The sequence below is a fragment of the Quercus lobata genome, chromosome 12 (assembly GCF_001633185.2).
Source record: "Quercus lobata isolate SW786 chromosome 12, ValleyOak3.0 Primary Assembly, whole genome shotgun sequence".
Taxonomy (NCBI): domain Eukaryota; kingdom Viridiplantae; phylum Streptophyta; class Magnoliopsida; order Fagales; family Fagaceae; genus Quercus; species Quercus lobata.
This window is the reverse complement of record NC_044915.1, coordinates 35,619,923-35,632,259: the sequence shown is the minus strand read 5'-3', so window position 1 is coordinate 35,632,259 and position 12,337 is coordinate 35,619,923. Positions and strand designations below refer to the sequence as shown.

Sequence of the window (12,337 nt, the reverse complement as noted above, 5' to 3'; positions counted from 1 at the left end):
TTCGGACAGGACTACAGAGTATTTTCAGGCTTAGTTCTCTTTTAACTTGTCAAAGTCTCAATACCTTCACTTCATAGAAACAGGAAAACAAAGACTAGATACCTGGTAATTTCTTGTGGAGAATTTTTAGATTTAACTAAATATTTTATGTCTCATATGGGATCCATAACAAAATTCAAGTGAAAAGCCTACGAATTATTGCAAGAGATGTATTCCTTTAAAAGCCCTTTTTTTAAATATCAAACTGTAAAACTCAATGAGTATCAAATTGCTATACACAATTTTTAGCCAAAAAAATTTCCTATACAATTGGAAACTTTTTTTATACACAAATTTTCTGATCACTTAATAACAAGATAAAAACTAAAAATGACAAAACACTTAATTCTACAGTACTTAATCTCCTTCTTATATATATATATATATATATATAAAAGTACAATATGTTGCTAACCTCGGTCTGTAACTCGAATCCTTTCACCTTTAAGTCCTCAAGTACTTTGCATATAGGAAAATGTTAATTAAGCTACAAGGCTCTTGATTAAATCGTATGTAAGTAAGAGAAATAAGAAATGAAACCGCAAAAAGAATTATGGTTGTTGCTTGCATAAAAAAATTGCCAAGTTTTTATTTTGATAAAATGGTGCGTAGGGAAATAACATAAAAAGTCCATAATCTATATCTCATTTAAAATTAGATTTCAAGTTTTTTGATTTTGTCAATTAAGTGCCAAACTTATGAAACCTTTACAATTTAAAGCCCCTTGTCCATCTCTATTATTTATTGATAAAATTTTGTGCTTCACAAACTTTGATTTTCTAGTAATTAATATGTTTCTCTCTTTATGCAAAACTTTCTCTTCAAAAACAAAATTTTCTTTCTCTTCCTTTCTTGTTTAATGGTTACCAAATTTATTTATAAACAATTTTTAGGTGAAATGTAGAGATTAATTAACAGTTTCCTCCATATATATACCTCGTTACTACTCATAATAATGAAAATGAATTTCAAAAATAGACAAACACTTCAAATGGAAACAAATTATAAATTTGAGACGTTAATTGAGAAAATCGAAAACTTGAGACATGATTTAAAGAGCCGGCACAACAAAAATTCAATTTTTTTTTTTTTTTTTTTACAACATTCCCAAATTAGTCTATCACTTCACATATGGACAATTAAAAAAAATTACAAATTGTGATAAACTCTTGTGTGAGATAGTAAAACTAATTTCATAATATTGTGAATTTTTGTTATCCCTATAACTTTCTTCTAACATAAAAATTTGGTACAAACTATAAAAAATGTAACTTTAGAATAATTTAAGTGTATATGTATGAAACTTCATTCTAAAGATTTGAACCCCGACCTTTACCCCCATGTCCTACAAACTTTAGTCACTTTTAAATTTCTATTTGTTTGTGTGTGAGCCAAAACGGTGCGTTTTAAATTTGTGAGAAAAAGCATAAGCAAAAACAAAACTTGAATAGAGAATGGAGCACAATACCTAACTAAAAGAGACTAACGGGTGATTTTCTTCGGCTCATCAATTGCTCAGGTTTCTCCAACTCCAAAGGTTAGCCCATTTTTTATTTTCAATATATCTTTCTTTCCAATCTTTGTTTCTATGTAAGTCATATCAAATATATGAGGATTTCGGCCCTAAATTTGTTAGAAAGTTTTTTTTTTGGATTTTGGTTTGGTTTTTTTCTATTATTGGGCTGTTTGGGTACTGAGAAAATCAGGGAAGACTCGCCTTTGAGGAAAATCAGTGGCATTTGCTCATATAAGAATGCAATGTGGGTCAATCTTTGATTGGTCTTACCGCGTGCCACTGGACCGAATGTGGAGGCAGGTCTTTCAACAAGACATCAGATTTCACATATAGTAGTGAATGTGAAAAGGGTTGTTATAGTTTTCAAGGTCAAGAGCTTTGAAGAAGGAAAAAACGAAAGAAAAAAAAAGAAAGATTGTTTCAGTTTGTTATTTATGTCTGTGTGTTTACCTTGAGGTTGAGTTTACATTATTGTTGTTGATGATTAGGTGAGAACTGAGAAGTAAGGTATTAGAATACAGATTAGGTCGAGTGTCTGAAGCTGACACTTTTATTTATTTATTTATTTTTATGATAGTAAAAGTGAAAGAATGAAAACATTGCACTTAACTGAGCTTGAAACAAGTATTAATAACATTGTGAAATTCTGAATTTTGATATCAAATGGCTGTATGTAAACGGGGAAAAATTTGTGAGAACTAGAAATATGAAATGGTTTGGATATTCGTAATCTCAATTTAGACTAGATCTAATTTCAGCAAAAGAAATCCATATCTTAGTCCAAAAGGATATAATTGGAAATGGGGAGATCATAATACCCGACAGAGGTGCGGCCTAATGGCTGGAGGCTTGGGATGAGTTGTATACCCAGACATCCTGGGTTCAATCTCTACTCAAAGTTCCCCTAGATTACTTGATACACGGTTCTGGCAGGTGCGATCGTATATCTGTGGTGGCCCTGCCTTGGTGAGGTTCAATGTCATCATAAAAAAAGGGGAGACCATAATAAACTACTTCTTTGATTATGACCCACATTTCAGTCTTCACGGCAGTATGGATAATAGTAATGTTCAACGCAATCAGTTTGTGGGGTTTCAGTCTTTCAGAATTGAAGACTAAAATTCATTGGAAAGACACATAGAGGTCACTGGTCAGGCATTTCTTACAAAATATATAGGCTTGCATTTCTCGTGAAAAGTTAGTTTAATCTAAACGCCATTGCTTTAAGTTGCCAAACCCATTTTTTGCTGAGTGAACTTGACAACTGTTTAATAATTGGTTAATTTCCTACTAAATCATACAAGTTGCTTTCCTGATAGATTTTAGGTCCTTGACTCCTTGGTTGCTGGGAAAAAGAGATCTAAAAAATATGCATGATGAAAATAGTAATCAAGGAATGAGTGAGATCTAAAAAATATGCATGATGAAAATAGTAATCAAGGAATGAGCAATCATACTTAGAGACAGCTGACATGCTAATCAATATGTGCTGTTTTCCCCCTCCTAATCTTTGTTGCACTGTTGCTTACTCAAAATTAAGAATGTCATGGTTTGCAACTCCTATTATGTTATGTAGTTACCTCTTTTTGCATTTGATTTATATCACAGGATTTGCAAAATTGTTTGTTCTTATTATCAATGGTCTTTTGCAGGGTCATTTCTGATTACATTCAGATTTTCTGGCTAATGCTTCGTAATGTTTTAAGAGTGAGTAGATTCTTCTATAAATCTCCCCAGGCCTTAAGTGTACTCCCTCTAGTTCATAATCTCTGTCATTCAGAAGTTTTCAACACCACAAGAGAAGTCAACATAAAAGGTGCTTCTAACATGTCTACTCTTGTATGTGATGGAGAATCTCAAATTCCACAATCTCAAAGCGTATCATCCTTAAGTGTACAATCCACCCCTGAAATAGAAAAGAAGTATGTCCATCATGTTTATGATGCTATTGCTCCCCATTTTAGTTCCACCCGGTTTGCTAAATGGCCAAAAGTTGCCACCTTTTTATCATCTTTGCCTTCAGGATCTCTCATCTTGGATGCGGGATGTGGCAATGGAAAGTACTTGGGTTTGAATCCTGATTGCTTTTTCATAGGATGTGATATAAGTGCTCCCCTTATCAAAATCTGTGCAGATAGAGGGCATGAAGTACTTGTTGCAGATGCTGTTAATCTTCCTTATAAAACAGGTTTTGGTGATGCAGCAATCTCTATTGCTGTATTACATCATCTAAGTACAGAGATTCGGAGGAAAAAAGCAATTGAAGAATTAGTTAGAGTTGTCAGAAAGGGTGGGCTAGTTCTGATAACAGTTTGGGCTGTAGAACAAGAGGATCAGTTATTGGTTGCTAAATGGACTCCACTGACAGAAAAGTATGATGAAGAGTGGATAGGACAAGGTAGTCCTCATGCTCGTAGCCCTTCATCCTTACTATTAGAAAGTATCCCAGAAAGTGAGGAGAATAGTTCAACAGAGCCTGTAAAAGATTCCAAGGAGAGTTCAACAGAGAAGATGCATGAAACTATGCATTTGACCTCTGAAAGTAAAAATGATTCAGTGGTCTTTAAACATGAAAGGAATACCATGAATCACCAGGAGTATTTTGTTCCTTGGCATTTACCTTATCATCGTGCTGAAGTAAGTGGTGTTTCTGCATGTGCTCTTGCAAATGGTCTGGCAAAGAAAGATGATAAAAAGGGTGCTGTAGTGTACAATAGATATTACCATGTTTTCAGTGAAGGCGAACTTGAAAGGTAATTTATAACTTCATTATATGTTTTCATTTGGATTAACTTGCTTCTATTGCTTTTCCATTGATTGTATATTGTATAATTGATTGTTATGTGTGCTTTTCTATCAATTGGTTTTGAATTACTTGAAGGAAATTCTAGTCTATCTTCTCTTGCTCGAAATATCTTACATGTAGCTAGCTGGAATAGAATATGAGCCCGTTCCAATTTTGATGCATCTATAATAGAGATCTCTGATATCATTATATCATCTGAACCATACTTATGGATTTGAATATATAACTTGCATTACACTGAGATTTTTTTGGAGAGCAACCTAAACATGCATAAAAGTGATCTTAGTGATATTCAGGCTACATTGTTTAGCTAGTATGCATATCAACCATTTTTGTCAATTTATCTTTAGTATGGAGATTGAGTTGCTTTTTGTAGGATTAGGAATGTACGGCTGAAAATCAGGGTGTCCCCTGCATACAATAAAGCTCCAGAGATTACAGCTAAAAAAACCAAGATAATAAAAATGAGAACAAGCCCATTAATGGTAGTTTTGATGAACTTTTGAACAATTCCAAGAAACTCATGGTAACATTTGATGATCTTCACCATTCTCAAGCATGCAACTGGACATAACCCTTCATTGTTTTTCCCCAGCTTTTTTGTTGGTGCCAATCTGAGATTTCTAAAGTCAATGTATTAAACATTTTGCTTTTATTTGATTAAACTCAAGTTTTTTCCCTTTGCTGCTTCACGCCTTGACATGCTTGTTTACACAAGATAGATGATGTTTCTTCCTCCTTATTTATCACTTCTCTCTACAGGTTAGTCTCAGGTATGGACAATGCAGTCATTGTTGACCGATTTTATGACAAATCAAACTGGTGTATCATTCTTGAGAAAATATTATGAAAAATTAAACTTGCTGGGATGTCAAAGGACCTAAATGGATTTATGTAGAGGGTTGCTTTCTTCCTTAAAGGATGGGCTCTGCAAACTTTTGCACTTTCCAAGTTGATCCATGTGTGGTTATGATACTCAGTGCACTGTTTCTTACATATGTGGTGGATCTGGGGAAATGCTGGGTGTATGTGTGTGAGCGATTGATCTTTGGAGGACAGAGAGAGCAGACTGAAGTGTAACATACATTGGTCACAAAGGATATGTGTTTTACCATTACATGGGGGATTTGAGTAATCCAATGTATTTAACATGCATTGACCTTGTAAGGGATGTATTTTTGAGGAACTTCTATGCCTCTGTACTAACCAACATTGGATCAAATTTGTCTTTCTGCTATCAAGTTATGCATCAATTTGCATTTACACTTTTTATTCTTATTAAGTACCTCTAGGATATCAGATATCATTAGAACATAATATACCTTCCTGCCCATGTTGTTATGCTTGAAAGTAGTGTGTACTGTGTAGCCAGAGAAGAAGAAACTCTTCCTAGGAGACTGGAGTGGACTACTTTGGACAACCCATGGTTGCATTTGCATATGTTTACAATGGTTCGATACTTGGATTCAACTTTGTATGGTGGGTAATAGCTGCTGTTTGATTTAAGGCGCAAACAAAGCTGAATGATAAAAGTAACTGCAAAGAACCACCTGGATTTGGATATGCAAATGAATCAAGATGTTTGTGAACAACTTGAAGCAAAACTAGACAAAGGCATTAAATGATTGAGATCAGGCGTAAACTAGGCTTTATAGAAAAATAAGTCAAGCATAGACAATATTTAAAAACTCGCCAACCCATAAATTGTGAAAAATGTTACTGTGTATCTTTAACGGTATTCTTTTATCCCCTCCAATTCTCCGCACCTCGACCTTATTGACTCATTTTGTTCTAAGTGTAGTGCTTTTTCTTGCAAATATTTTTAAGTATTTAGGATTGTTGTGGAATTGTGAGTGAGAGACAAAAGGAGAAAAATAGGAGGCAGAAGCAACAGTAATGTAGTTCAATTTCTCAACCTATATCTACAGTCTTGAGCCATTACATCTCTACTATATAGAAGTATAGAAACTATGTATTACAATGAACCCTAAACTAACCTTTTTGGATTGTAGTACTTGCACTACAAGTAGGATTATGGTTACTTTGTTTGTTTTACAAGTACATGAACTTACAATGAGTTTGGGCTTCTTAGACCATAATATCTCTAACACACCCTTCAAACTTAAGGTGGCACTAGTGTTAGTAAAAGCACAAAGTTTACTTGACCACAAAGGTTTTTTAGATCTTGGGTGCACTGCACAAGCACATGCTTGATTAAGGTGAAGCACACATTATTTCTATTAACTATATAAAAAGCGGCTATGCTGCCACAATATTTATGTACTGTTTATATCACTTTTTTTCACTGTTTATCTACTGTGGAATTTTGGTGAGGCACTTTCTTTTCTTTTTTTTTTCTTTTTTTTTTTGTTTCGAACAGTAGCTACAGTACCAGGCGCAGGTGGTACTGTAGCTACAGTAGTTACAGTTTTTTTTATCTTCCGTTCGTACTTTTTTTTTTCTTTTATATATATTGTTCTACTTACGCAACAAATTTCACAATATTTTCATAATTATTGAAGTGTCAATTTCTTATAAGTCAAAATAAAATAATAAAATATGAAACTGTGACCAACCACAACTAAAAATAAAAACAGCAGTATTTTTGGTTTGTTCAATATGCACTTTTTTTTTTTTCAATCATCGATTTGTGCTCTTTTTTCTTATATATCTATTAACTATATAAAAAGTGACTATGCCACTACAGTGTTTTGCCATTGTTCATACAACGTTTTTCATTGTTCATCTACAGTGTAATTTTGGTGAGCCACTTTGTCTTTTTTTTAGTTTTGAACAGTTGCTACAGTACCATGTGGCACTGTAGCTACAATAGTTATATATATATATATATATATATATTTTTTTTTTTGGGTCTTCCATTTGTTTTTTTTTCTTTTATATATATTGTTACACTGACACAACAAATTTTACAATATTTTCACAATTATTAAGCTGTCAATTTCTTATAAGTCAAAATAAAATAATAAAATATGAAACTGCGATCAACCACGACTAAAAACAAATATTTTGTGAAAATATTGTGACACTTGTTATGTGAATGTGTAAAAGTTACAGTACTTTTGGTTTGTTCAACATGTAATTTTTTTTTTTTTCAATCATAGATTTGTGCTCTTTTTTCTTATATATAAAAGCGCGAAAATGTCGTACAGTGTTTTTGTATTGTACATCTAGTGTTTTTGCGTTGTACATCTACAATGCCATTTTGTTGAGCCACTTTGTGTTTCTTTTTTTTTTCTTTTTTTTTCTTTTTTTTTTTTAAGTTTTGAACAGTAGCTACAGTACCAAATTGGTTTAATAAACTTTGTTGAGCCAAAATTCACTATTCCACATACAATTTTTTTGGGTTGACTTTTTGTATTTTTTTTCTTTACACACTATTTTAAGTAAAAACACATAGTTTTGCACACAAAAACAAAAACAAAAACTTAGGAAAAAAATATTTTTCATCCTTTATGTTTGGGGTAGTTTACAATTCTTTCTTAAATTTTAAAATCATGCAATTTTTCCCTTAATATTTTGGAAAAGAGCAAATATATCATATTGTTATTCTCTCAGTTAAACCCTAATGAAAACTTATGATTCTTAAAATATTTTATTATGTAATGTCTAAATTACAACTGCTAAATTTTAACATCCTAAAAATTTTATTTACATATTTTGAGTTTTAAATGATAAAAGTTCTTAGAAAGTTAGAATGATGATATTTAATGACACGAGCCTTTTCTTATCTTTTTTTTTTTTAATTTTAAATTTCTTAGTAAAACTCAGTTGTTTATTGTTGAAAGATGATGATATTCGTTATCATTCTTAGAAGTTTTTAAAGAATAGATATATTGTCTTTAGCAAATAGGTACTAAAAAACTATTATAGTTAAATAAATATTTATATGTTAAATAGCTACCCTAACTTTATGGTTAATCAAAATTCTTAAACGAATGAGATTAACTTTTTATGACATAATTATCAAAAATCTTAAAATTAATGTCTCTTTTGATTAATGTAAATCTCTATATATTTTAAAAATCAAATGATTCATATCTTTGTTTTGTAACTAATTAAAGTAATAAATTTGAAAATAATTATTAATAGATGATACAACAATCAAGTGATCATCTATAATTGTCATTCTGCATTTATTTTTTATTTGTTTATAATAATGAAACGTTTAATGATAAGCAAACAAAGATAAAGATACGTACAGTACCGGCTCAAGCATATAAGCAACTGATGCAATCGCCTAAGGCCCCCAAATTTTAACCAATAATTTTTTTTTCTTGGTGAAAACTGAAAACCAACCAATAAATATATGTCTTTAACATATACAAGTATTAATTAAAACCCAAATTTTATTATTAAAGAATCATTTGGAAAACAAAAACAAAAAATTGTTGGATGTGCTGAACGATTCGTTTTCTCTATGGATAGTGTAAAAATCATTTAATTTCCTACATATACTGAAGCTGAAAAATCACACACTATCTCCCTCTCTACAAAGCAAACTGAAAGCAAAAAGCCCAAAATAAATTCAATCTCAAACCTCAATTTTTTTACTGATTGTTGACAAATTTCTACGCTCTTTCCATTTTAAGAGAAAAAGTGGTTTTCTGAAGTCTTCTTTGGAGTCGGCTTTGGATCTTCGAACCTCCTTCTTTGTTGAGCCATAGCCTTCAACATCCAGGTTTGGAATTTTAACTCTAAAATCTCTGTTTCTTTAACCCTGTTCTTTCCTGCTTTAGTTTGCCTTCTTTTAATTTTGGTTGTTAGTGGTAGATAGCCCTCACACTTGTCAATGATCCATACATTTTGATAAATAAATAAAAAAAGGGGTACATGAGTATTGGGTACTAGGTTGCATAGGTTTACCTCCACACTTTAATAGTTTTATATGTACTTCCCTTTTTGTTTGTTATTATTATTATTATTTTTTTTTTTTTGTGAGAGGATTCTTTTGGTTTTGTTAGTATATAAATTCTTAATTTGTTAAAAAATAATAATTAATTATATCTTTATATATAATAAGATCAAGCTATATTTTTGATTCCTAGTACAGTAAACAATGATGATAGTTTGAAAAAGTATTGTCTATAATATCTTGAATGTTATTTCAAACATGATATTTATGATATTGATGGCTTATATTTATTAATAACATATTATTTAAGATCAATTATACCATTATTCTCCTTCTCAAAAAAAAAAAAAATTATGCTATTATTCTAAAAAATTGTGGATAAGCCAGTTATCATTTCAAATGGAAATGTTAGTAGAATTTGATTACAAAAACTTGATAAATACTTTTACATCACAAAAATTAATAAAATTAGGCTTTAAACAAAAAAAATGATATCAAAATTTAAATAAAAATTATTTAATTCATATTTTATTAATAAAAAGACCCATTTAAAATTGTCGCTTTGTGCCGGCCCTGGATACGTACGATTCTCACACACAAAAACAAAAAAGAGATAATGATACGTACACTCATACAGAAAAGTACAGGACAGAGGTCTTGGAAAACAATATCAACAAAAGCTGTGGGGCCAAGAGATAAATTTAGGCACCTACAAAACATAATTGTGCAAGGACCAGCACACAAACACTTGGGCTGATATGTTGCCAACCCTGCATTTTTTCTTCAAACGTCTAAGATGTCTTACCTTTAAGTCTAAGATGTCTTACCTATAAGCCTAAGATATGCTTTTTACTCACTTAAAAATTTTAATTGTGTCAAATCCTAATAATTACTCACCCTCATTCATTTGCCTGAGGGGTATAAGTCACTCTCATTCACGGGAGTATAAGCAAAAGCTCTATTGTTATCTCCAATCCCAAGCACATAAGTCGCATCAAGAAATAAGAATGGCTAGAAAGTCGTTCTCACAAAATGCCCTCTCCTTCTTGTATAAACATCTTAGAAGGCCAGAGAACCCAACCTCTACTCAATGGAAGATCATCAATGCCCATGCAAGCCAATTAAAATATGAGAAATACACCTCTCTTGTACATAGAGCTGAGGAGCTTTCAAACCAAACATTGATATTTCACTCAGAAGCTTCCCTGCTGAAATCATCTTCATTGTTTCCTTACTTCATGGTGGTGGCCTTTGAAGCTGGAGGGCTCTTAAGGGCTCTCATTTTCTTTCTTTTATACCCTCTTGTTTGTTTGTTTGGTGAAGAGCTGGGGTTGAAGATTCAGATTTTCTTATGCTTCTTTGGCATAAAAAAGGAGAGCTTTAGATTAGGAACAGCTGTTTTACCGAGGTTATTTTTACAAGATGTTGGGGATGAAGGCTTTGAAGTGGTCAAGATTTGTGGGAGAAAAGTGGGGGTGAGTGACTTGCCTAGAATCATGGTTGAAGGGTTTTTGAAAGACTATTTAGGGGTAGATGCTGTTTTGGGGAAAGAATTAAAGGTGGTTTGTGGGTATTATGTGGGATTAGTGGAGGATATCAAGGCAGACGGAAATGTTTTAGATGAGATTCTTGGTGAGAAGAGAACTGGTTCAGTTGCTATTGGTTTTTGTAGCTACAAAAAGCTCCTTGATCAGCATCTCCTTGCTCATTGCAAGGTTGGTTGTCCTAGATCTCTCTCTCGCTCTCTCTCTCTCTCTCACATGCACACACATTTATGTAGATTGTTTTTGACCATAAGTCTTATTATAACTTAGTGACATTGCTTGAGAGTTCAAATCTCATCTCCTCATGGTTGTAATTATCGAATTATCAAAAATAAATATGTTGATATTTATGTTTTTTAACAATGTTCATGTGTTGCATGATCAGGAGGTTTGCTTGGTGAGTGAAACTGAGAAGAGGAACTGGCATATCCTTCCAAGGGAGAAGTATCCAAAGCCGTTGATATTCCATGATGGAAGATTAGCGTTAAGGCCAACCCAACTGGCCACGTTAGCTATGTTCATGTGGATTCCACTTGGGATTTTCCTCGTCCTCATTAGAGTCCCTGTTGGCATTACTTTACCTCACTGGATGTCCAATCCAATATTGGCCTTTACTGGGGCAAGAACCACTGTTGCGAGATCTAAGTCCTCCACTGCTTCAACCAACAATGAAAAGAGACCAAATGGCATATTTTATGTGTGCAACCACAGAACTCTGCTTGATCCACTGTATGTTCAATCAGTTCTAGATAAGCCACTCTCTACAGTCACATACAGCATAAGTAAATTTACAGAGTTAATAGCTCCAATCAGGACCATCCACTTGACACGAGACAGGGAAACAGATGGAATGGCAATGAAGAAATTGTTGAGCTATGGTGACGTTGTGGTTTGCACAGAAGGAACCACTTGTAGGGAACCTTATTTACTAAGGTTTAGTCCATTATTTGCAGAGCTGGCATATGATATAGTTCCTGTAGCTATAGACGTGCAGGTAAGTATGTTTTATGGAACAACAGCTGGTGGGTGTAAATGTTTAGACTATGCATTTCACTTCCTGAATCCATATCCTACCTACTGTATTAAATTTCTTGAGAAGTTACCAGACTCACACACATGTAAGTTTGGAGGGGTATCTAAGTTTGAAGTAGCTAATCATGTGCAGCATGAGATAGCCAAAGCTTTGGGGTTCCAGTGCACCAGTCTTACACGAAAAGACAAGTATATGATCTTAGCAGGTAATGAGGGCATAATTCAGGATTCTAAAAGACCATGAACACCCGTAAGTTGGGCATAAGGTGGGCAAGAACTTCGTAGCCCAATCAATGTTCAAATCTCCCTTTAAAGAAGTCAATCTAGTTTTTACTTTTATATACTACTGGGTAGGCCTGTAACAAGGTCGGAGCCGAGACTCGTAGTTAGGAGCGACTTTGCTGCTGTTTGTGTGCAGTAGCTTAGCCACTTTTTTTTTTTTTTTTTTTTTTTTTTTTTTTTTTTTTTTGTAACTTTGATGCATGTTATTAGGTAAAGACAATTATTTTATTTGAAATTTTTTAAAA

General features: G+C 32.8%; 2 protein-coding genes across 2 annotated transcripts; both read left to right on the top strand.

Moving 5' to 3' along the window:
* Window positions 1–1,469: 1,469 nt before the first annotated feature.
* Window positions 1,470–5,678, top strand: LOC115972518 (tRNA (carboxymethyluridine(34)-5-O)-methyltransferase). Its single transcript, XM_031092831.1, has 3 exons — window positions 1,470–1,576; window positions 3,208–4,308; window positions 5,124–5,678. The coding sequence occupies exons 2-3, from the start codon at window positions 3,242–3,244 to the stop codon at window positions 5,209–5,211; spliced, it is 1,155 nt and encodes a 384-aa protein (XP_030948691.1). The 5' UTR covers window positions 1,470–1,576; window positions 3,208–3,241; the 3' UTR covers window positions 5,212–5,678.
* Window positions 5,679–10,011: 4,333 nt separating this feature from the next.
* Window positions 10,012–12,337, top strand: LOC115971738 (probable glycerol-3-phosphate acyltransferase 3). The gene is made up of 2 exons (XM_031091763.1): window positions 10,012–10,949; window positions 11,164–12,337. Exons 1-2 carry the CDS (start codon window positions 10,077–10,079, stop codon window positions 12,052–12,054), a joined length of 1,764 nt encoding a protein of 587 aa, XP_030947623.1. The 5' UTR covers window positions 10,012–10,076; the 3' UTR covers window positions 12,055–12,337.